The following is a 27,534-nucleotide window of genomic DNA, read 5'->3' on the forward strand; positions in this document are numbered from 1 at the left end:
TACTACGTTAACTTTCTCTCATTATTTTATATTTTTCTTTAATAAACTAATGCCATTATTTAAATAACTTGAAAACTTTTAAACATCACGATGTTCGCAATAAGAACATATACCTCGTATGTGCTTTGATTATTATTAATTGAAAAATATCCCATTCCAAACGTAATAATATTAAGATAGATATTTAAGTAATCGTTAAATAATTCAAAGGAAAACACGTGCAAAATATATGCAGTGTCTTTCTTTGAAAATATAACAAGCCATTACAATGCAATTTATATTAATAATGCTGTTAAACTATACATAAATGTATTGATAATCTCATGGAAGATAATTGATGCCTTATAAATAGAGAGTCAATGCATTTCGTTAAGATGATTTCCAAAAAAATATCTATATTAACATAATGGCCGGATAAAAAGCAATAGCATAATATATATACTCCCATACAATTATTAAATCAATTATTATATGATAGATATATGTTTCATCAAATGAAGACGTTTGTCAGATACACTTATAAAATCATAGAAAAAATATGAATGATGATATTCTAAATATTACTGTTATGCAATAATGTGATAATGGTATTTACAAGCACGATACGAAGCAATATTCCTGTTGTTACCGATATTGTAGTTATTTAAATATTTTTTTACAAAAGAATGATAACTTTAATGCCATAGAACAGTGGTATGCAAATTGTTAATACTTGTAGACATGATTGATAAAATGTCTACAAGTATCGTCGCTATGAATTGTTTTGTTATATTAATTAATGTAAGGATAGTCATAATATCAATCTATTAGTATGTTCTTACAAAGTTTATGAAAATTTAACTAATTCATACTTTGTGCACATCATTGTTGAAAAATATTACATTATAATAGTTGATTTTTTTTAAAATGCATAATCTATTCTGTATAGCAATTTACAGCAGTTATATTATTCATTTCTTAGATTATAAAAGAATATTCATATATGTGTATGTTTACTCCTACATCATAAACATAACTCTATTAATTTAAGAACTTAATAATAAGCTAAGTATATTTTGTATTTTTGTACGAAAAGATTTTATGAACGTCGACTTTTGTAAGGTATAATACAAATATAGAATTAAAATAAAAGCTTTGTCAATTGCATATAGCTAATGCATGTCCATAAATGGCATGAAAGTTATTTTATGGCTTAACATGAGGTATATATATTTTAACATTACTTAGTTATGGGTTGTGAACTAGACATTACCATTTTCCATTGCCTGAGTCTTTTTAATATCGTTGACAGTTCAATGGTTGACTGATTTCGTACAAGAAATGTAAATACAATTTTTATTTGTTATTTAATAATTAAACTATAAGCATTTGTAATTTTAAATAAAGGAATATGTCTTTATTAGTCTCCCTTTTATGGGTTTGAGTAACTTCCTTACGACACCTTTCTAACACCTCTCTAGAGTCAACAGCACACGGTGTTCCCAAGTGATCATTAATCAAAGTACTAACCGTGCCCATCGTCGTTTAACTTTAGTGATCTTACGGGAACTAGTGCTTTAAACGAGGCAAGGCCGTTGACAGAATAAGGCAATATGTGATTTTTAAATCATCCACTTTATTTGAAACTATATACTAATTGAATAATAAAAAAGAATTTCTAATATATATCACTTTTCACTTTTCAAATTAATACATAATCTTTTGATTTTCATATCTGTTGTGACAAAACCTATGAAACCGTAGAATTAAAAATATTAACCCCTTGCACTATATATGTGATACGCTCAATGACCATAGGAAAATGAAATATAGCACCAACCTTGGCACGCAGCTAAGCATATTAAATCATAATGCAAGAGGTTTATAAACGATTCTTCTAATATTACTACAGTATAAAAGTCTTTTTTTAGTTCGATTAAAGTTAAAATTCCTATGTATGCAACATGCATGAAATTATGACTATTAATAATCTAATTAACTATATATCATACATTGTACATTAAAATAAATTAAATTCTATTTATTCATAATCAGTGCGTTTACGTTTCTTAAGATTAGCAGCCACCTCTGACGTCTCTATGATACCTGTACCTTTTTTTAACCAATCGTTTAATTGTACCTTAGCTTTTCTACTAATTAAAAACAAATCTCTTTCCAATCTCGGAAGCTGACTACCCAACGTCAGATCCGAAATAGGATTCTGTGCCCAATCCATGATTAATCTGAATCGAGATTTGAAAGTCTGAAAGTTAGAAAAGAAAAAAGAAACCAAAGAAAATATAACTAAAAGAATCCTATCATAAAGAACTTAAATGTAAATTATAAAAATATTTGAACATAGGAAAACATTGAAATAATAAACATAATGATATCAATTTATCAAAGCAATAAAAAATCACAAATTATTAATGCGTTACCTAAATATTAAAAATAGATTAATTTCAATATGTTCGTCAACTTTATTTCCATTCACTCACCTCGAACAAATTTTCTGTTAATTTCTCACTTTCTCGGATGTTGAAAGTTCTTAAATACATTCCTACCTCGTAGAAATAGGGGTTCCATTTGCTCAACGATACCGCACAGGCATCCGCTTGAAGAATTTCTCTGCGGACAGAAAGTTGACGTTGAGTATATACATTTGTATTTTTATGCATATCTATGTATTATAAATGATTTATATATATAAAATCTTTAATTTATATTTAAAAGTACTAACCTATAATTATCCTTATATATTTTTGGTAATTCTATGCTGATGAGTGATCCTTGTATGACGTTGAGAGGATGCGTTAACCAAATAGGAAATTCCAACTTTGTACCTTGCTTTAAGTCATTCAAATCATTAGAAATATCCAAGAAACCTAAAAAAGAATGTTATGTTAATATAATTTAATCAAAGAATCAAAATATTTTAAAATCAAATGTAAAGTAATATCAAATGTAAGTAATTAAGGTTAGGGTTAGAAAAACTTACCTAAACCAGGTAATGGAATATCGATCGTACATAATATACGTTCTTCCGTAGCTAAAATGTCGTTTATAGAAAAATAATCTGGAGTATAACTACAGCATAAAGACATTTCTAATAAAACAAACGAATTATAATCAAACGCAACGCGCACACTAGACTTGACAAGGGATAAAAAAATGCCGGTAAATTTCAACCGTTTTAGGCAAATCAAATACTACGTTGATCAAAGGTAATACAAATAGATGAGAGTATGTTTGTTATATACTGGCGCGCGATTTAAACGCGGTAAAATTCAAAAATTAATAGCTCTTTAAGAATGATACGAAATCTTATAGAAACTAATACGTTCTTTTCATTATTATTTTATTTCGACAGTTCAAGACTTATGGACAATTATTACATAATAATTTTATATGATGAAAGTTTCCTTGTTGGTAATTTTTGTAACGTTCCAAGGTGTATAACTTCGTTTGTAATCCTATCTCTCTCTCTCTCTCTCTCTCACACTTCTCCATCGTATTCTCTCTCTCTCTCTCTCTCTCTAATAATATTCATACACAACATCACTCTTTCACGAAAAAAAGAAATAAAAATGTTCATTTAAACTATGAATGAATCATGAAATACGTGTGCTCTTGATTATTGATCGTCAATTAAACATTATTATTCTTTATCATTACCAATACATTATAATCATTAAATTTACCATTAATCATTAGGATTACGATATAACGCTATTATTATATTCTGTCCAGTTTTACTTCATTAGTCAAGTTCTTTTTTTTCTCCCTCCCCTTTTCTTTCTTTTATGTATTTTTTGTTCATTACTTTTTCTTTTTTTTTTTTTTAGTGCAATCATTTTATTTTATTCGTAACGATAGAAATTACGTTTGTCGTACATATTATTAAAACCGCGAACGTGTGCGCGTACTATCGCGATTATTTCGTAATATTTGTTCTGTCCAGATAAAAAATTTCTAGACGACGATCGGATTCTCACTCTTTCTCTAACTTTTTTTTCTTTTTCTTTTTCTTACAACGCCACGTCGGTCGCCCCAGATTTGATAGAATAAAAAGCGTTCATGTTACATAGGTCTTTGCAAAAAGGTCAAAGGTGAGACCCCTTCTGAAACTGCCAGTACATCGCTACCCTTTTCGAAACATCCCTCTTTTTTCTTTCTTCATTTTTCGTTTCTTCTTTCTTTTTTCTCGTTTTTTTTTTAAACAGATATTTAAAGCGAGTCGCGCAAAACGCATTTATTCTCTACACTTCCGAGAGAAAAATATTTATTATATTGATCTCTCGATAATATTATTGTTCTTGTTAAAGTTATTGTTGGTTGTTATAGTCTTTTCGATATTAATTCGATCGAGTTTTCGATTCTTTCGACATAGTTTAATTGTCAGTTTTGGTCGATATGAATCCAAGTATACCCATTTCTCTTTCATTCTTTCTTTCTTTCTTTCTTTCTTTCTTCCTTTCTTATTTCTTTTCAATAATCTTCACATTTATTATTTATTATATTTTCTATGTGTGTATTGTTATGCGTGTACATTTTATTATTTTATTTTATTTTATTTTATTTTCTTGATCGAAAGAACGATCCACGTTGACTTTCACGAACTCGTCGAACACCATCGACAATTGGAATTATGTGAATATTATATTATAATATTTACTTACGATATTATGTATCGCGATGAATCTTTAAAAAGTTAATCCTAGAAAAAACGATCGCATTTAATAAATAAGGGCTGGTACAAAATTTTGGTTTCATCGTCGTTTAAAAGCCAACGTTAATGCATTCTATTATTTTTACGATAAACAAACTCCTCTTAATTCTTAATTCATTTAAACATTTGTATGAATGTGTATGCACGCATGCATGTATGTATGTATGTATGTGCGTGTGTGTGTGTATATGTGTGTTCGTCTTTTCCCCAATACTTCCGTCATATTACTATTATTATTATTATTATTATTTAATTGTCTCGTCGTGTGAAGAAAATCACGCTCAAACTTTTAATCGAAATTTTAAAAGGTGCGAAAAGTGCGCATAATTTTACATTCAAATAATGTACTTTTATGCTTTATGTATATGTGTATGAGTTTGTGTATGCACGTAATACGAATGTATGTATGTATTTAAATATGTTTAACAGCATTATGCAGTTATTTACTACGCGCCCTACACGTCATTTATTCTCTTTCATTTCTTTTCTTTGTATTTTTGTTCGTATTTTTTCTTCTATTTCCACCGAGCGTCGAAAACTATGTGACTAGAAACGCTATGTTTGTATGTGTGTTTGTTTGTGTGTGTATAAATATGACTTAGGTTTAATATAATGTAATATAATATAATATAATATAATATAATATAATATAATATAATATAATTTAATATAATTTAATATAATATAATATATATATATATATATGTGTGTGTATGTATATATTTATAATATTTATATATTACTTACGACCCCTTTTCATTTCTCTCTCATTTTTTTTTGTATTTTATTTTTCTATGATAAACCTTTCTATAGGTTTTTGTCTCGTAATTTAAGCTAATTTTACAATAACATGGCAACAATGGTGAAAATTAATAATACTCTCTCTCTCTCTTTCTCTTTCTTTCTCCCTATATATATATATATGTATATATTATCGACTACTATGACTAAAAAATTCTAGTAAATGAGTAACGACGCGGGTAAGTAGAAAGAGAAAAATACAATAGAAAAGAGAAGATTTTAATGAAAGAAATTTTCGAAAGAAAGTAGAGAAAGAAAGAAAGAAAGAAAGAAAGAAAAATAGAAAGGAAGGATAGAAGGAGGAAAGGATGAAAGACAGGTACGAAAAAAGTAAATTAAAAAAATCCTACTACGATAAAAATCGAACAATAAAAATCAACAATATGTATAGTTCGATATTGATCCTATTTTCTCAAAAATTAAAATCAATCGCCAATCAGGAAAATTAATATAAACATCTTTTCGTACATTTTCGATATACCTAAATGAAACAAAATTCTAATAAACAAAAAAATATCCAAACGTTCGATAATATTTCCTTTTTTCTTATCGATAAAAAAGAAATATATAAATGGAAACAAATAATAGTTTCTAATCGATAAATAATAAATAAACTAATCGAACGAGTCTCGTTTCCTTTCCATTTTCTTCCCCTTACCACCCAACCCTTCACCAATCTTTTCATCCTTCCTCTTTTTCTTCCTTTTCTTCTTCGTATTTCGATTAAAATCGAACGGTATTCCTCTTCGATATATTACGCTGTTTCATTTCTTTCTTCTTCTTAATTTTTTTTCTTTTTCTTCGAGTTTTCTTTTCTTTATCGGGCGTACCCCACCTTTTAGAAACGTGTATATGCCGATAAAAAGGTAAGAAGGCTCACGCCGAGATTCGACAAAATTGATAAGACACGGGTGAGCTGATAGGTATACGCGTCTTCTTATCTTCATTATATTCTTTTCTTCCTTTCTTTTTTTTTAATTCTTCCTCTTCTTCTTTTTTTCATTTACTTATTTATTTATTTCTTCTTTTTCAATGTGCGAATTCTTGATTTTTTGTTTTGTTTTTATATTAATAAAACATGGAATGTCTTATGGAAATGCGAATGAGATCGAGAAATGTGAAAAAGGTCAAAGTTACTTTCATTCTCGTTTAATCAGAACGAAAACAGAGATTTTTTCATAAAATAAAATGACAAAAAAGAAAAGAATAATTTGGTGAAAAGTTTTGTTTCAGAAGATATAAAAAAAAAGAAAAGACAAATGTTCTATTACGATCTTCTCCAACCCTGGAAGTATTTTCGATCGATCAAAATGATTTTAGAATAATGACATCGATTATGACGAGTCAGATCGCTAAAGTTATTCTTCACAATTATACATTATTTCGCATTTACACAGAAACATTGTTTATTACCAGATTCATAAGTACCGATAATTATGGCAGTGGACTAAACCAGAAAGAGAAAAAATGAATTTTATGATTTATTTGATATTAATATTACTCCTATTATATTATAAAATAAATCATAAAATAAATGAATATAATTTTGTTCGATTTACGCGCCACTATCATAATTACCGGGACGTTTATTTTCGTAACTTACAAATTAATAAATAATCTTATAAATTTTGGTTAATTCTTACATCCTCTCTCTTTCTCTCACTCTCTTTCTATTTTATTTTCATCTAATTCCTGTTCTCTCACGCTTTCTTTGAAAACAGGAGAATTTTCAATTACTCGCAAGAGATTTCTGTCTATTTTTTAATCATCATCGTCCTATTTGTTCATTACCTTTGTGTCCTATCGTTGTTCTTTTCTTACACTCACACACACCCACTCACTTTCACTTTGATTCACACAATTTTTTTTTAATCATTCTCTCGATCTTTTTTATACACATACACATTTATGTATTTTTATTTAATTTTATTTTATTTTCTCTCCTCTCATCTCGTCCCACATTCAAACGTTTGCCGTGTTAATCGAACCAACACAAAACGAGATTCGTAAAACACGTTTTATTTCTGACTAGAATCGTGAGTTCATCGATATAACTTTCTTTCGAATTCTTCTCGTTTTAAAAGACAACGATGATATCGATGGTAACTCGTTATACGATGATATCTCGATGAAAGAATCGAACGTCCGTTTATTAATTTGATTATTTCTTTCAAACGTTCAGTTATCGAACATAAATATGTAATATTATATAATGAATACGTCTGTTGGTCAAACGAATGTCCCATATTTTCTTTGCACTTTGCATATTTTTCATATCCTCGAATATAAAAAAAAAAAAAGAAAAAAGAGAAAAAAAAAAATAAATGCAACACGTAAAAGAAAAAAGGAAGAAAAGAAATCTACGGACGAGCGAGTCTAACATTACAACCGTACGTCGTAGTAATTTATTTTTTGTGTTTTTATCATCATTATTTTATTTTATATCTTTTTTTTCTTTTTTTATTTCTTTCTTTTTTCTATTTGTAATAAACGGTAACTATACTTTTCCTTTTTTTTCCTTTTTCCTTTCTTCTTTTTTTTTTTTCTTTTTTTTTTAATTAGCCTCGTCGGCTTTTCTCACATCAGTCTCGACTAACGACTCGAGGTTTATCATTGAACTGCATAACAACGTCACTTCTTTTTTTTCGTTTCATTTAATTATTTAATTATTTATTTTATTTTTATTTTCTTCTTCTTTTTTTCATTTTTAATTCTCGACTATAAGATATTATTTAATCTTTCTTGCTTTCTCTTTCTCTCTCTCTCTCTCACTCTCACTCACACACGTTTTTTTATGCACATTGGCACGCGACTCATTATATTTGGTAAATTTTTTATTCTTAATTAAAAGAATCTTATCTCCCCCTTCGTCTTGTCCCCCCCTCCCCCCACCTCACTTTACATATTTCTTTAGATGCAAATCTAATTTTCGAAAAAAGGTTTCCATTTGCCAAGGACTAGCGTCATTACCGGCCTGCATTTTTGTATCTATCAATATTGTTCTTACATTTTGTGTCTTCACGTATCTCGCAATTTAAATTATCACGGATATTTTATTTTATTTCTTCTTCTTATCGGCGACTCGCTCTTTATATTTTCTTCTTCTTCTTCTTCTTCTTCTTCTATTTGTTTTTTCTTTTTCTTGTTCTTGAATATATCCTAAGTTCTTCTCTCAACGTGACAAATTAGTATCCTCTCAAAACGACGAACATTAAAAAGTCACTTCTACGTACTTCGATCTTTTTTGTCATTCACGAACAAATTCGGTTTTTTAGTTTTTTTATATTTATTATTATTATTATTATTATTATTATTATTATTATTATTATATTATTATTATTATTATTATTATTATTATTATTATTATTAATATTATTATTATTATTATTAATGTTATAATTATTATTATAATAATTATTATTATTATTTGGTTAATACATACACGATAAATTTCTTCTTCTTCTTTTTCTTTTCCTTTCTTTTTTCTTGCTTTCTTTCTCTCTCTCTCTCACTCATTTTTTTTTTTAATTTTTGTCCTGCCGATCCTGCGACAGTGCGACGTCCTGAGAGACCGAGAATCATCGAAGAAAATTATGACGAGATATAGTCCTTTCCTTATTTCCTTCCATCCATATATTTTCTTGAAATGAATTTTTCAAAACGACGAACAAACGATGCCGTGTGTTTATAATATATCTTTTTTAAAAATCTTTTCTTTCTCTTGTTTCGTTTCGAACGAAATTCTTTTTACTTTGGTCAAAACTTTTCTGATTCCGTTTCGTTCCATCCTCCCTCCCTTCCTCCGCCCACTTTTAATACGGTAATAAAATATATATAACTTATATATATATATATATGTGTGTATTATATATATACTCGAGATAGGTGAATTAGATATTAGGATTGTGCGCGACGAAAAAATGTACATATTTGTAATATTTTTTCCCTTCTTTCTTCTCTCGTTTCTTCTCTTAATTTTTCTTTTTAATTTTTTTTTTTTTTTTTTCAAAACTCCCTCTCCGTCCTATCTCAAAATTTACTTTAATTGTAATCTGAATCCCGTTCATGAAGAATTTGCTTGATTCTGTAATAAATTTTCTTTTAGTTTTATCTCAAACTAAACGATTACACTGTGTCGACGAGTTTGCAATAAAATGTAGGAATAATAAAAAAAAAAAGAAGATGCAGTTATAATAATACCTGGTGTGACGTATATATACGCGTTGTTTATGTGCAACATTTTACTCTTTCCTATTTTTTCTCTTTTTCCGACTGATTTATATGTATTTATCTGCAAATGTGTATAACGCGTGTGCGTATGCGTGTATGTGCGCGTGAACGTTGTATTTACGATAGGATAAATACGTACAGGTAATATAATATATACGATGTGCGATAAAATGTGTGCATTATACGATATATAAATAAAAAAAAAAGAAAAAAGAAAAACAACAAATAACGAAGAGCATCGAAAGCACGTCGACGTTGCTTTCGATCATGTTTCAGAGACATCTCATTTTATTATACTGAATCACGATCGAATATTTCCATGTGTGCGTGTTCATGCGTGTAATACGTGTAAATATGTTAAGTATCAAGATGATAGAGAGGATAAATGTGCGTTGTCGACGATTTCGAGACATTTTATGCGTGAATTTTTCATTTTCTTTTTTTTTTCTTTTTTTTCTTTTCTCTCTTCGAAGTAACGCTCTTTATCATCGATAAGAATGAAAAATACAAAATGACACGCATTCGTGAGGACAGTATACAAAACGTAATAAAATAAACATTAAAAAACAAAATGAAAAATAGAAAATAAAAAATATATATATATATATTCTCTAAAATACACGACAGGAAAAGGTCTCTTTACCGACCCATTCGTCCAACGGAATTTGTGCTATCGGTTTTATTTTGTTTTTCTTTTCTGAAATGTATGATCGTAGTATATTTAATCATCATTCTCGTTTAACTTTAAACACAAATCCAACGGGGGAGGAATCGTGATCGAACCAAAACGAATTCTCGACTCTGACAAACGTCGCCTGTTCAATAGCAGCATCATCATTATCATCATCATCATCATCATGATCATCATCATGATCATCATCATCATCATCGTCATCATCATAATCATCAGCATCAGTATCATTATTATCATTGTTTTAGTCATCGTCATTGTCATCAACGTCATTGCTTTTGCCACAGTCATCGTCCTAGTCCTAGTCCTAGTCGTCGTCATCGTCGTCGTCGTAGTCATAGTCATACCAATTTTGTTCGCGCTTAATATAGAATACGGATTAACCTAATAGAGTCCGCAGCCACGCAGATTATTGGCGATAATCACATCTGTGACTGCATCGAACACAAATTGAATGTTATTCGTGTCGGTGGCACAGGTCATGTGGCAGTAGATCTCCTTCGTCGTCGATTTGTTTTTCGCCTCGAATTGCGCCTGAATGTAAGCTGCAGCGTCACTGTATTCCTGCGCACCTAAACAACAACATTTAATTCATTTTTGTTTTTTCTTTTTATTTTTTTCTATTTCGTTCACCCTTAATTATATATCATAATTGTGTTATTTTGACATTATGACACAGATAGAAACTTTTTGACGATAGATAAAATGAGTTCGACAATGATTTTGACAATGAAAGTTGCAATGAATATTCTTGAATGAATAATAAATGATAATTATATTTGATTGATACCTGCGTACTCTGGGAAGCAAATCGTCAATGGAGACTTGCGAATTTTTTCCTCGAACAGATCCTTCTTGTTTAGGAAAAGTATGATCGAGGTATCGGTGAACCACTTGTTGTTGCAAATCGAATCGAATAATTTTAAACTCTCCTGCATTCGGTTCTGCAAAAATCATTTCAAAAACGAGTGTTTTTATATTATACGTTATCATAATATGTGCGATATCGTTAGTTGGTTAGCTTATCTTTTCGAGAAAAGGTCGAACAGTGATATATACACGAGATTAAACCTACTATAAAATAGATTTACAATACAATTGTGAGATAGTTTGTATGCGTTTACGTTGTATCTGTACATCACATTCTGTGTCCATTAAAATAAGACACCTTTGACATGGAAAGAAGAAAAGGTACGTGTTAGCATCCACTAAGCAACAACCACTCGAAATTGAATCAACGACTTCCCACGTGCAATGACCTTAACAATTGATCCCCATACTTTTTTTTTCTTTTTCTTTTTCTTTTTCCTTTTCTTCTTCTTCTTCTTCTCTTCTAATCTTTTAGTCCAAGTGCCGTTTAACTCGAACGAAATAAATATGCTTTCGAATAAAAAAATATTGACGACACGAGACAAGAGAGAGAGCTAACATATTTTATTAAATCGATCATATCTTTTATAATACTAAACACGATTAAGAGAATTAATAATATATCGAGAATGATCGTTGAATAAAAATTGTTCGAGTAATTACGTCGTTCTATCCAAGAGATGATGATTCAGATCGAATATGATTTTAATTTAAAAAAAAAAAACTCGAAAGAATTCGTGAAAAGAATTTTCTCTTACCGTAGTCTCGTCCTCGTGCAAGACTTGATCATATTCGGACATAGCAACGCAGAATATAATCGCAGTAACATCCTCGAAACAATGTATCCATTTTTTACGTTCGCTTCTTTGTCCACCCACGTCGAATAATCTGTGAAGAAAAAGTGATAAATGAAAAATATAAGATTAAAAAAAGTAATAAAAAGAATGTAAGAATGAAAGAGATTGTGATTATAAAATTTGAGTCACCTGAAAATAATTTATTTGGAATAGTATTGCAGGACAAATGCAGTCAATTATAATCGTCGAGAATGATTCATCTAACACGGTCATTTACAATACACACAACGCGTATATATATACATATATTCATATCTAGGAACGTCATAGGAACGTCGCGAGATTATGGGAATGAGTGAACACATTGAGGAGTCTAACAATAAGACGTGATTAATGTTATTGATTTAGTTTGACAAGAAGAAAATAAATATAATTCTTGCTTTTCTCGATCAAGAATCTTCTTATAATATTATTGTTATAATTTATATTTTGGATTATTATTCCTTTTTTGTAATATATGCAAATATATTATTATATATGTTATTAAATATTCCAATATGTTTGCAAATTATTTAAAAATAATATACTTACTTAAAATTAAGGTTTTTAAATGAGAAATGGACCTCGACGATACCAGTGGTTTTTACACGAGTCCTTAAAATATCTTGCTCCGTTGGTTGGTATTCCCTTGCACCTAATCGATCCAAGTCGTCCAGGAAGCTGTAGAACGAATCAAATTTTATAAGCTGCTGCTATCGAACAAAATTCATTTGATAGATACTAAATAAAGACATGTCATATATATATCAAGTAATAATCTTACGGATTATATTTCTAGAAAATTAAAAAAGACTATATACATCTAAACCTATCATATACCAAGAACACATTTTCTTTTTATAATGATAATAATTATAAAAAATACTAATATTAAATCCGAGAGATAATAATAATCAATGAAATATTTTTTACCAAAAGCGAATGAAAGATCGAAGTTCTTTTTCTACGTTACGAAAATGTCTTGAAATAACCACCAACGTTTCTCTTCCTGTATCTTTTCTACAATAGGCAAAGGAAATAAGAAAACTTCTCGTGTGACGTGTCAGACATACCTGTTTAGCATGAGAAAGACAGCACGCCGGAATAGCATAATTTCATATTCGAAAAAGAGAATAAAAACTTTGGATTATACCTAAACGAAATTTTTAACGTTCAGTTTGTTGTTTAGAATTTAAGGGTGGAAGTAGATCGAAGGTAAAAATCATTCGATATACATGTATATTACACGTTTATGTGTGTATATACTGTATATACTGTATATGTGTGTGAAATAGTCGCGTGCTAGGGCGCGGCTCGCAACAAGTAGCCGAACAGTAAGCCGATAGTACAAAACGAGAACTTTGTTGGCAGCTATAACTGTATAGGTAAAGGTAAATCTGAGTAACACGAGAATAGATTTTATTGATACATATATATATATATATATATATATATATATATATATATATATATATATCTATTAATCAAATAAATTTCTGAAGAAAAAACAACAAAATTTACAATTCAACGAGAGAGGACGAGACGGGTAAAGTTTTTGGAATGGTCGTAAAAAAAAAATAATCATATAAATGTAACTTTTAAAATAAACGAACGTTTAAATATGTACATATATTTGTGTACGTATGTGTGTGTTACATATATATCGTACATAAGTGTAAATCTGGTGTATAAAAGTCTCTGGTAAAACCATTTCCAAGATTTATGTACTAAGGCAACGTGTATATCAGGATTTGGAGGTTAGAAGAACCAAGCAGCGCCATCTTTGTGGTTTATTCGCCATATTTCACGGGCAGCCCCAACCAAAGCGACGCAACGACCGAAGAAAAAAGGGGCTTAAAAGCTCGATGGAGAGGAATCATTTCACTTTGTTTATCGCCACCGAATACAATTTACTTTTATTTCAATTAATCCTTAAAGAAAAATAAAAATAAACCCAAATAGGCCAAGCAATATCGATGAAAAGAACAAATAAAAACATGTAAGAAAAGAAGGAAAAGATAGGGGTGAGAGGGGTTGGTTTGAAGAGATAAAGGGTACGAGGTGAAGGGTTGAGATGGACACACGAAATAAACCTGGTTGAAAGGAGAAAATGAGTAGAGATCGCCGGGTATCTTGGGATCTGAATGGTAGAACTTGGATGCACAGAAAAGGAGTAAAGATAGAAAGGGATAGGAGGAAATAGGGTTAGAGGAGGAGGAGAAGGTTGTGAAGGGTGAAATAAGAAAAGGGAATATTCCTCGTCGTAGCCTGCCATCCGACTGCCAGTTATTTTTCTTTTACAACTATTACTTCGTCTTCTTCGTCGTCGTCTTCTTCTTCTTCTTCTTCTTCCCTTGAGGGGTGGTGAGCTTTAGATTTTGACGGAAGTAAGAGAAAGATAAGGAAAGGAAGAAAGGTAGGATATAAAGATAGATGGGGAAGGGGTGGTGGTGGTGGTTGGTGAGGATGAAAAGAAAAAGAAGAGAGAGAAAGAGGTAGAGGGAAAGAGGAAAATAGGGGAGGGAGAGGAAGGTTCGCGGCGGAACAACGTCGGCCATCTTCCCTGTCACGTGACACGGGCGTGGCGTGACGTCATCGCCGATCAATACGACAGAGAGCGAAGGATAGAGAGATAAAGAAAGGAGGAAGAGGAGGAGGGTTGGGGGAGGAGGTGAGCAGGAGAGAGAGAGAGAAAGAGTAGATTCTGTGAAACACACCCGCATAACGTCCATCCTTCTCTAATTCATCTCCCTACTCTTATTTCGACCCCCTTTGTTTCGCCTCGAATTCACCGTGGCTTTCCACCCCAACCCCTGAATCCCAAACCCCCTCTCGAACCCCTATCCACCAGCAGTCCATTCTCTGACTCGTCGACTCCTTCAGGAAATTCATATTATAAGCGAGCTTTTCTGCCCTACTCCAATAGTAAAGCTTTACGGTTCCGCTTTCTGACCAGGGACACTGTCTCGCGGCCACAGCTTAAATATGCAGAGGGTGGGTGTATATGTATACATGTATATATATATATATATATTTAAATATCTTCTAGTTTCATTATTAATTCCAAGCTTTTCCGATGTTGAATAAAATCAGTGAAAATTGACAAACATACTTATCTGTTCGATAGATTTTACATTTTTCATAATTAAATTGGGTATTAAATATTTTTAGTTATATACAATTATCTTCTACTCGCGTTATTAAATTACAAGCTTTTTCATTGTTAATAAAATCATTGAAAATTTAATCAAAAACTCGAAGTTAACAGAGTTCTAGTTTCGCGTTTAATGTTTCTTGTAAATAAATTGAAAATTCAATATTTTTAATATTATTTCCAATTAAACTAATGGATACTTTATACGTTTTATACTTATTTTTTTGATCTCTCATTTTTTCTCTAATTTTTCTTTTTTTTTTTTTTTCTTTCATTCTTTCTTTCTTTCTTTCTTTCTTTCTTTCTGACGCACGCGCCGAGTAGGAGGTTTCTGACGTTTATGTTGAAAAGTCTCTAGGCGATGCTGATGCAGTACTATCGACGAAGTTTCTTAGAGGGTGCAAAAGAGAAGGATAGAGAGAACAGATAATCTCGAAGTTAGGATGAGGGTAAGAGTGAATTACCGATACCTTCTTCCTTTCCCACCCTTCCAAAATAACTGTCAGCAAAAATCTACGATACGAAATGGGTTGCGAATTTAGTCTCGTCTATACGACCCTAACTAAGGTCAGGGTTGTCCCATTCTCTTGATGAAAAGTAAAAAAAAAAAAGAAAAAAAATGAGAAAAGTGGGGCAGGCAGAAAACAAAAAAAATCGATTCCAGGATCGAACATGGCGTTAAAGATTTCTCGATCGGAATCGATTGTATATTTTGCTATAGAATAATTTGATGAATCAAAATTTGATATATCTTTTATTTCAAATAAATAAATAATTAATAATAATTATATACGATTCACATATTATAAAACGTCACTTAATACGTGTCATCTAATGATCATACAATATACATTTTAACGTCATACAGAAGAACGTACGTACGTACGTAGGTACGTTTGCGTACCTGCGTAACACGAGCTTATTATAAACTCCACCCTAAAATCAATAGTCAAGTAGCTAACGCACTACAAAAATATCCTCACGGGGGACGCGCAAGCTCTGCGTATTCCAGAGAGAGAGAGAGAGAGAGAGAAAGATGAGAGAGAAGGGGGAGAGAGAGACAAGGAGAGGGATTTATCCTTCGGAGAACACTTTCACCTCGTCCCTGCCTACGCCTTTGTCGTTGGGAGTCGATGAACCTTTGAAGCAACGATACTAACAACGACGACAACGACAGTGTAAACAATAGCCAGGACTTATTCTTAACCCTTGAAATAGATCGACTTCGAAAGATTCAAAACCCCCTTTTCTTAATTCCTTCGTTTATCTATTTCGTGATCAGGTTTCGTTTTTATATATCGTGACTACCACCTTAGGTGACTTGTTCAATTTTCTGGTAACATGCAAGAACCCGTGTTGTGACTATAGTTATACCTTTCCCCAGATACGTCGAGTTTTATTTCTTCTTATTGAATTATGTTTCTTATTTTTATTGCTATAGAGAATTATTTTTCTTTCTTCCTTTTTTTTTTTTTAATATTATTGAATATTCATTCGATCGAACTGTAACTTTTATCAAACTGTAATTTATTGGACGATTCGAGAAAAGTACTACGAAGTTTTTCGAATAAAATATAGAAAAACAACAAAAATAAAGAAACAGAAGAAAAAGAAGAAGAAGAGGAAACATTTTTTCTTTCTTATGTATAAAAGATTACGCGAGCTTGACCGAGATGAGTTTGGAACCTGGAGTCGAGTAGCGAAAGATGACAGATCGATTTCACTAAAAGTTTAACAAAATCTTAAAGAGAGAAAGAGAGAAAGAAAATACGGCGCCTTTCAGTCTACACGTTCGGCCTGTTTCTTCACTTATGTTAGTTCTCTAGACGAGTTTTGCGTTCGCGTGCGCAAGAGCTTTTGCATATCTAATTTCCCGATTTGCATAATATGAAAACAGCTGGAATGTTAGCTAGAATTGCGAGTAAGCATTTTTACCAATTACCAACTTCGATCAAATCTTTCCTTTTAAATGAACTAATAAACATTTGTTTCCAACAAATATATGTAATTTGAAACAGTTCTGAACGATTACCATAGATTAGGCTAGAATTTTTGGTTATCCTAACGTTGCATTGTATCCTTGAATGAATAAAATCGTAAAGATGTTGAAAGATAATCGATTGATGTCAAAACTTACTATTTGGCTGAATCGTTAAGTTGATACTCATTGCTCCTTCCAAAACATCCTTGGACACCATTATCAGTCCAGAGCCTTTTCATGGCCATTAAAAGTTCTTCACTAAATGGTTCGGTGTCTTCCATCCGTTGGATCACATCGAACACCATTTTGGCGTCAGTCTGAAAAAATCAAATATGTATGTAGTCAAATGAAAAAACATTTTCAAATTGATCAGTCGCGTGATGAATTTAATGTTTAATTAGTTAAATTAATATATTTATAAATCGTTATATAAATTGAACAATACACGAGAGTTTAAGTAAAAGGGTTAAGTAAAACGTAGTAAAACGCAGTCAAATCTATGTAGTCTATTAATACCATTAATATAAATTAAGTCTGGTTAATTTTTTATCTATGAAACAACGAAATCACATGTTCCCATAGCATCTGATTAATGCATACTCATCTTGAGAAAGAGAAAGAGAGAGAGAGAGAGAGAAAGATGGAAAGCATCTTAAACGAGTCATACTCCCTAGTGTAATATTTCATTACTGAAACATTAGACAATGTCTGACGTTTTTGATTCTAACGTAGACGAAATAAGAGTGTACGTAATAAAGATAATACACCAAGTGTCGTCTTATGGATCCTGAATTAAGAATCACTTCTTTTATTTTTCATTTTAATTCTTTTAAGCCTCGAATAAACAGAAGAGTCAAAAGAATAAGAAACAAGTTTTCTCAGCTTCACTTCCGGTGATAAATATTTCCTGCAGTATAGAAAAAAAAAAACATTCTAGGCCTACTCTATGTTCAAATTAATTGTGTTCAATCGTTAAGTATATTAATCATTTTTTTTTCTTTTCTTTTCTTTTCCTTTTTTTGTTGTTCTTAATAATTTTTTTTTGTTTTCGTCAACATTCGGTAGAGATTTCCTTCTCCGTTGATTTAACACTGAATGCTTCCTTCATAAGATAATCGTCGAACCGTAGCAAATCGCATGCAGGATGGTGCTTAACAGCATGCTCTTCGGAGCAAGGCCAATCTCGAGTACGTTCGTTTATTAAACTATGCTTCCTTAACTAACTATAATCGTTATCGCCATTTCTCTGAGTACTTCTTTTTATCTTTCTCTTACATTTTATTTTCGCGATTGAATAAAAAATCGGTGTCAAAAGTGATCCGATTATATTATCATGTGAAAAAGTAATTCATTCATTTATTATTATATAATAAGACTTTACAAATTAATCACATCATTATTCTCTCGACTAAAAATTTATCCAATAAATTTTGATTCTACGTGAATTTATTTCTCATGGTTGTGTTATGTTTTCACTGTATGTATTTAAATTAGAACAAGATTCCTAATGGTTAAAAAACGTTTGATAATATTGTTAAAAAATCTAATTACATTTTTAAAACAAGAATAATAGAACGAACTATCGTATTATATTTTTATATACGATCAGATATTGTTTAGATTATCCATAAAGATTTAATATGAACAATTATCGATCGTTTGATACAATATTAACGATAGAATGTGTTACATATGCATGAATATAATATACATATATATACATAAAAAAAAAAAAGGAAAAAGAAATCAAATTATTAGCTTGAAAAAAATGTAAAGCAACCACCGATCGAAGCTTCAGTTTAAACCAACCCCCTATATATATATTTCAACCCCGGTTCTCTCGACATTCTTCAAGCGCAACGCTCGTGAAGGATGCCAAGCCGACGAGTTAATTATTTTCTCACCTGTTGCGGCTCGTATACGATTGTCATCGCTCCTCGACATCGTTACTTTTCTCGAGCGTGATATTTTAATTGACTTTCTAAATTCTCGTCGATTAGTTTTCTTAATTATACTACTGGGTGGACGAAAAATGTGTCTGACATAAGCTCGCAACATTCAAAATATTAGCTTCAAATGTTTCGCGGAAGATATAATCGAATAATTGTTTGGGGGATGAGGGGTGGGTCGAAAAGTTTTCAGCCCCAACATAGAAACAATTTCTTTTTTCTGGTCAAATTTTTCTTTTATTTTTTCCACGTGGTCTGAGCAAACTTTTCGATCAACTCTCGTACGTATAAACAAACAAACGCAAAAAAACAAAACGATGACCATCGATTGATTTTGAATTGATCGATAAATTTTCTAACGAGATATTAATTGGATAGTGTTTTCTTGTTTTAATATAATTATATTAAAAAATGTTCGTACCTACACACATATATATATATATAGAAAAAAAATGGTTATTCTTATGACTTACATACCTCTCTCTCGTTGGTAGAGAAATTTAATCCGAGTGTTGGCATCGCTCTGAGAATAGCAACGAGTGATTGTATCGTGTTGCTATAAACGACGGGTCTGTACTGTTTGAAGTCCTCCGGCGTAAAACCGCTTTCGTGAATGATTCTGGAAAAAAAAAGATAAAAAAGAAAAGATTAAGAACGCAAGATAAGTGTTGAAGAGAACAAAAATACGATTCTTATTTAAACGGATGTACGTATTTATTTATTTATTTATTTATTTTTTCGGAGTCGTTGCAACGTTAAATCTTATCTCTCGAAGAATATTACAAGTATTTTTTAAAACAAGATTCAAAATTTTTCAAACTAATTTTCTCTTCGATCTACCACAACAAATTATGATAATAATTACTTTTCTTTCGATTACTTCTCAATTAAAAAAGAAAAAAAGGTATAAATCACGCATCGCTAAGGTATGATTTAAATTATTCGATCAAACGTCGAAGCAACGACAAAAAACAAATAAACAAAATATACAAAAATAAGAAATAGATTAACAACGCAATATTTAACAATTTCGTAACGAGTACCAAAGGTAAAAAGTAATTCTACGTAGAACATGGAACCCATAAAGAGACGGATTCGTTCGTAGAAACAGAAAGACATAGATCGAGTTTGGTAAGAGGAAATGAGATAAAAAAAGAAAAGAAAGAATGAAAGAGAGAGAGAGAGAGAGAGAGAAAGGAGAAGGGGTTCATGGTATACACGCTAATCCACTAACCATAGTACGTGGTGGCTTTGAGTTTCTGTCTCGTTTCTAACATAACTTCCTATCTCTTTCACTCATTCTCACTCTTTGCTCATGTATTTGATGTGAATGCGCTCGCGCACGTGTTTCACACAGCTGCCCTTTAAAAGCGTAATGCTCTACGGTTTTCCCCATATCGTTACGTGCAAATATCGATCTCGAAGCACGAACGAACGAAGGGCAACAGTTTGCTCCTATAAACTTGCAATGTATTTTTTTACATACACATATGTACGCGTATATGCAACATAATATATGCAAAAGATAATAATATGATATTATAATAGTGCTTATTAACAATATATCCGTGCATTATTATATTATTGAATAATTTATTACACTATGTTATATGCTATAATAATATTATATCAAAATATATTATAATAGAAAATAATTAATATTAGAAAATAATTTTATTAGAAAAAAAATATATAAAAAATTTGTGTGAAAAGTTTCACGTGGTGTTTTTAAAAACTAAATATTTGATCCGTGGGAACGAAAGTGTGACGAGAGACACGCGTGTTAGAGAAATATACCTCGACAATATTGTTTGTCACGCGTGCGCATAACTCTTTTGTAAATATTACACTTCCGCGAGAAACAAAGAGGAGAGCAAGTAGAAAAGGAGATACACGAAAAACATGAAAAGGAAACTTTTCGTCCTAACGACGCATCGATGATGCATAATGTGTCACGTTTCTTTTGTAACTGTTCGTTGGACCCCATCATCATCATCATCATCAACAACATCATCTTTACAATTCTTTTTTGATCATTTGCTTTTGTATTTTCAATTCTTTTCTCGATTCGTAACAATTTGCGACGGAAAAAAGGTAAGATAAAAGATGGACACGTTTAAGTACGCGTGTACTAACAGTGTTATATAGTGTATATGAGCAAACATATGTTGATCGCATCAGGAAAAGAGACCGGAAGTTTAGTGAACACGTCGGAGGAGGGAGGGGAGGGAGTGATCAACGGGATTAAAATAATTAGTTACCACACGATGCGAGATACATTTTATAATAATATAAAAGAATATTTGTAATACTCACTTCATCTGTTTCACGATGGTACTCTTGCCTGATTCACCAGCTCCTGGAAAAAAAAAAGAAAAGAAAAAATATAGAAAGTAAGTAAAAGAAGAAGGAATGAGATATTACAAGATTCCACAGAGGGAAACGAAATTATGGGTCGGGAATGAAATCGAAAAAGTATTTACTTCCGATAGACCGTAAAATACTTATATAAATAGACTATTTCCCCAGACCTAGAATACTTTTTTCTTTCTTCCCATCTATCTGAGCATCCTCTTCTAGATGGAAAGCAATCAAGTCTGGGGGGAATAAGGTGAGAGGAAAATAAAAAAAAAAGGAAAGAAAATCTACTTCTCTCTTTCCTATTTACTATCCCTATTTCTCTAACTAATTCTCCCCTCTCTCTCTCCCCCCCCCACCTTTCCTACTCTTATTTACTACTACCATCTCTTTCTTACTAACTTCATTTCTCTCTCTATCTATCTTTTCTAACTTACTCCTATTTTCTCCTCCTGTTCTATCTTTCTCTCTCACTCATTCGTTTATTCACTCACTCTCACTCTCTCTCTCTCTCTCATGATTACTCATCTTTTTGTCTTTTTCTCTCTGGTAATTAATATTTTTGTCTCTTTTCCACTTTTTATTTATATATGTATATTAATTAAACTCTTTCTCTGTTTAACAATAAGATTTGTCCTCTCGTTCTCTCTCACTTAGACTTTTTCTCTTTACAATGTGTTTATCGCGATCGAACGAAATGTGTCATTTTATAACCGGATATGACATGCCAACGGAACTTGCTTTTCCTGCTTACCGCAAGCCTCCCCCTCTTTTAAAAGCTCTTTCAGCTTAAGTAGCCGCCTATAATAGCTACTCGTGGCTGGAGCAGTTTAATATCGACCGAATACACGGTGACTTGAGAGTGTGTATGTGCTTCGTCCTTTTCTTTCCTTTCCTTTACTTTACTTTACTTTACTTTACTATGTTCTGCTCGTTGACTACTAACACCACCACCACCGTGTACATACTGTGATACACGGAGTCTGCACAAACACGTGAGAGAGAGTGAGAGAAAAAAGAAAAGAAAATAAAAAGAACTTTGGGAAAAAAAAATATAGCCATCGTTTTTCGTGACGACAACGATGTGATCGCTTGTTATCACTTCACATGGAAAAAACATGAAAAAGACTCGTGTAAATACCTGGATTATGTGTCCCTATGGAACACACAGTGTTTCTCAACTTACAAATTTTTATCGTAAAGTCGCAAAGTTATACTTTGCTATAAAAAAAAAAAAAGAAAAGAAAAGAAAACACCTATAAAATAATTCACAGTAATTCTAATCGCTAAAATCGGGGGAGAGAAAGTAATTTAGTTGAAATAAAATATTCAGAAGAATTGTTCTGAAACTATTTTTTATTCTCGAGAATATCGCGGTAAAAAATCATTTACTATTTTTTTTTATTTTTTAATAAGCATTAAAAAAACAACGTAAATAAAATGCACAGAATTGTTATAAACATTTTTGAATTATTTTATTTTACCACGACGGAATATCATTTTATCCGTGTTAAATGTGAATGTGATATTCTTATGAGAGGTGAGAACATTCTGTTAGAAAATATTTTATTATCATCGATGTGTATAAACGTTAACTGATAGATAGATAAAAGGAAAGAGAGAGAGAGAGAGAGAGAGAGAGATAGATAGAATGACAGATAGGGGGGAAAAGAAGAGATCGATCGATTAATAATTCGTAGATTTCTCGTTGGAGGTAGACTCCTGGTGCTTACTCACCCTTAACCTCGCCTGCGTTGTGAAAACGATCGATCGAGGTCTCGGCTGCTTTGCCAACTTAATGTACAGAATAATTTTTTTTTCTTTTTCCTCTCTCTCTCTCTCTTTCTCTCTCTCTTTTTTCTCTTTTTTCTTTTTTTCTTTATTTTTTTTTCCTACTCGATAATATTCCATTGTACCTATACACATAAATATATTTACATGTCATTCATATACATGACGCGACGTCCTACCGCGAACGTGTTTTAACATTACATCTCTTTTTTTTCTCTCTTTCTTTCTCTCTTTCTTTCTTTTTTTTATTTTTTTATTTCTTTTACCTAAATAAAACGACCACCTTCAATCGTTCCCATTAAAATGACTATCTTATTTCTTTGAATATTAGGCATTGTGTTGTTACAACAAATACAAGAGGAGGGTGTTTAATTTAATTCAGAAAAATAGAACGTGTCTTCGATTACATTTTTTAAATTTATTCTATAATTTTCTTTTTCTTTTTTTTTTTTTATTATATTATACAATATGATTTAACATATTTCATTGTATTCCTTCCCCCTTGTGTCTAATTTTAGTTTGAGATAAGTATAAGATATATTTGAAATAAAATGTCATAGTAATCGTAGGATGGTTGAAATGCTAATAAACACAAATGGTCGGAAATTATCCTCCCACACGTGTCGTGTCGTCCATGCTTTTACTTTTTTGTTTATTATTTTATTTTACAACCCCCATCATCATCATCGTCATCTCCCTTCTTTCCTGTCTTCTCAACTGTCCTATTTTTCTGTTTCTATCCCACGAATTAAATATGCGCATACCTTAGATACATATGGCGTGCATATGCAACTCGCACGAGCATAACGCTTTTATACATACGTATCAGGAAAAGAGATCTTTCCTAGCTCGAACTAGTTTATTTTCAACTCTTTATAGTTCGTGTTACCCATCGTGGATATCTACAACAATGATGTGGTCGTGGTCTACTTTACTTGAACGACTTCGAAGATCTATTAGCTTGGATCTAAACTTTATACATTATCTTTTTTTCCTTTTCTATTTCCACGAAAACCAATCATTAATATTTTTATCTAATTGCAAATCATCGCATATTATTTTTCATATAATCAAAAATAATTTTACATTGCGACAATTTCTAATTCTTTATACATTTTATACTTCCATTTATGAAAAAGAAAACCTTCCATCACAGTAACTCACATGAACATAATAAATTAAATATATCATAGCATTGAATAATGAAAAATCATTATTATTATACTGCAACGTAACAACGTGAATTTTCCAAAATACAAAAGAAAAAATACTTAATTATAAAACTTTTTTCCTAGCATAATGAAATTCCTTACTTTGTTGCATTGATATCGTTGAATTAAAATAAGAATTCTCATTAAAAGTATCTCAAATCGTTAAATGTTAGACAATATTCAATGCATCACATGCATGTAAGATTGGTATGTCATAGGTCAAAACGTCTCTCCCCTTTCCCCTTTCCACTCCTCCTCATCCTCTTCTTCTTTTACTTCTTCTTCTTCCTCTATGCAACGAAGGTTAAACCGTTTCTTAAAGGTCAATACTAATTTGTTAAACTTGCACGAGATGTTTTATTTCAAATTTCACGAGATTGATATACATCGAAAATTCAAGAAACAGTTATCTTTTCATCTAACAATAATCGCACGATATCACGATAGTAATCTAAATACACGCATATATGAGAATATGAATACGCACGCATACACACACACACTCCTCGTATGCATATCCACACGTGAACGTGAACGTGAACGTGGAAGCTGTAACACGTTTTTACGTGTAATTATCTGACAACCCACGCAAAATGTTTCTATACGATGACGCTATTTCGTTCTCCTCTGGTTTAGTATTTTACGAGCACGAACGACGATGAGTAGAATTTAACGAGCTAGAACGAAAATTTCAACGAGTCAAATCGCTTAGGGACTTGCAAACGAATTTAACGTTCAATGTATTTTACTTAGGGGGAGGAGGTTCCATCAGTGTGATTATATTTTATATTGCAAATGTGTGTAAAAAGATCGATTGACGTATCGTTAACGTCATATTTCTACTCTTACAGGACATAAATGTTTATGGATACTTTTTCTTGTCTATACGTGTACGTGTGTACGTGTCTACGTGTATGAATATGTGGTCTTTTAGCAAACGTTTTATCATGGGACAAGAAACTACAGTCTTTTTTCTATTCTTTTCTTTTCTTTTTGGATCTCCGATAAAAGAGGGGAAGAAGAGAAGAAGGTAAAACACAAGGAGGTCATTCAGATCGCGTGTTGATGCACTTTGTGCCAAGAATATACTTCCTTACACCTGTTCTATGCGATGACAATAACGACACGAGACTACGTTGTCTAGTTTTTATAGTGTATACCGAATTTTATCATCTCAACGATCTTTTTATCTTATAGTAAAGAGAAGGATAGAGAATAGAGATAAGAAAAGCGAGAGTTTTACTGTGTTGCTTCTTATTTACACGTCGCACTAACTGTAAACGTGCAATTTCATAAATGTACGTCAAATAAAATTCATAATAATTATAATAATAATATATAATAAATATTTTAATTATATTATCTATATATGCACTCTGCGTTTATCATTTAATATTCGATATTTAAATCGATTTCGTAACTCGCGTATTAAATTGCACAAAATAATCTATATTCATTCGAAAGACCAGTTATTATTATGCGACCGGTTAGGATACAAACAGGAATGCATAAAACTATCGGTAGGTTTAGTATTTAATACGAATGCATTTATGGTACACGAGATAAATCGTTAACGTAATAAAAATGTCGTAAGATAGTGAGTAGTGTAAGATCGAACCAACATTGGAAGGGAGGAGAAACCAACTCTCCTCGTCGATTTATCTCTGTATAGCAAAAGCCAATGACCTTGTCCACAGAAACAAGTATCGATCCACGTTTCGAGTTTAACATTTTAACACTAGAATCACTTATATCCAGTCAAAATTGACTGATGTTAAACCAGTGCCAGTCTTCTCCATTCCATTATCCTTTTTCTTTCCTTTTTTATTTTCTAAAAATCCGAATATGTTTAATATTTAATATACATTTTTTACCAATAAAAAGATCATTTCTTTAAAACAATGTATCTTTAGAGAAAAGAAAAAAAAACCAGAGTTATTTCGACTGGTTTGATAAAAATAAAGGTGTAGTAATTGTATCATCTTTATAAATATGTATAATATCTGATTATGTATATATATTTAAATATCTTTCATATCTACATACAATTCTACTATCAAATACTTGTCTTGGCATTTCTTCTCCCATTTTTTGTTTCTTTTCGCGTCCCTTTCCTTTTAACTCATATTTCCAAAAAAGGTAATCCCACTTTGGAAACTATTTCTTCGAGTTTAATTGGCGTTTGGAGTATTACGAAAGTGATACTCAGGAGAGAGAGAACGTAGAGGAAAAGTATTTACATGTAATTTATTTATAAATACATCAAATTAGACTTGGGATTAGATTTTTATGGTAATGATGACATAACGGTGTCCTACAATTTGCGTGTTTCAACGTTCGTTAATCTTCGTTAAGTCGTTGATGATTACGCGAAAGAGTAAGAAAGAAAAAAAAATAGAGAAAAAGAGAGTGAGAGAGAGAGAGAGAGAGAGAGATACAAAAAAAGAAAACGTAAGATACATGACGCGTTCTTTACAAGTCTGAGTACTATTAATCCGATGGAAATACATGCTACATAAGAAAAAGAAAAAGAGAGAGAGAGAGAGAGAGAGAGAGAGAACATAACATACGGCGTTGAACGAATGACGTCACTGGTTACATCAATAAACAGGACCCACATTTCGCCACTGTGATGTCTTCCTTGGTATTCGCTAGTTTTACTCTATCTATCCTTACATTTCTTACTTTATTTCATGTTTTATCTTTTTATCTTAATTTATCTATTATTTTCTTTTCGTTATTGTTTTCAGAGTCATTCACTCAATTTAATCGATTATCTTAACACACACACACACACACACGAGAAGTTTGTGATTTTTATATTGAATATAATATTTGCGATATTAATATTATGTTTGACCTATCTAATCGTAATTATTTATCAAAACGAATATATATATATATATATATACATTATGTTGATTTTTTTGTAAACTATGACGTAATAAAAAAAC

At 31.2% G+C, this 27,534-nt stretch overlaps 1 protein-coding gene and 1 pseudogene across 2 annotated transcripts in view; both read right to left on the bottom strand.

The window, feature by feature from the left end:
- Nucleotides 1-1,460: 1,460 nt before the first annotated feature.
- Nucleotides 1,461-1,579, bottom strand: LOC122514387 (annotated as a pseudogene).
- Nucleotides 1,580-9,037: 7,458 nt separating this feature from the next.
- The window catches only part of LOC122514368 (guanine nucleotide-binding protein G(o) subunit alpha), a 31,168-nt gene continuing 12,671 nt past the window's right edge, over nt 9,038-27,534 (bottom strand). For both annotated transcript variants that reach the window (XM_043631157.1, XM_043631156.1), the window contains exons 3-9: nt 21,537-21,579; nt 19,698-19,839; nt 17,428-17,588; nt 12,689-12,817; nt 12,059-12,188; nt 11,221-11,374; nt 9,038-11,002 (exon numbers count right to left, since the gene is read on the bottom strand). In XM_043631157.1, the coding sequence (XP_043487092.1) occupies nt 10,815-11,002; nt 11,221-11,374; nt 12,059-12,188; nt 12,689-12,817; nt 17,428-17,588; nt 19,698-19,839; nt 21,537-21,579 (947 nt within the window). In that variant the 3' untranslated portion in view covers nt 9,038-10,814. The remainder of the gene's footprint in view (nt 11,003-11,220; nt 11,375-12,058; nt 12,189-12,688; nt 12,818-17,427; nt 17,589-19,697; nt 19,840-21,536; nt 21,580-27,534) is intronic.

Source organism: Polistes fuscatus, unplaced genomic scaffold (assembly GCF_010416935.1).
Source record: "Polistes fuscatus isolate 324 unplaced genomic scaffold, CU_Pfus_HIC Scaffold14, whole genome shotgun sequence".
Lineage (NCBI taxonomy): Eukaryota > Metazoa > Arthropoda > Insecta > Hymenoptera > Vespidae > Polistes > Polistes fuscatus.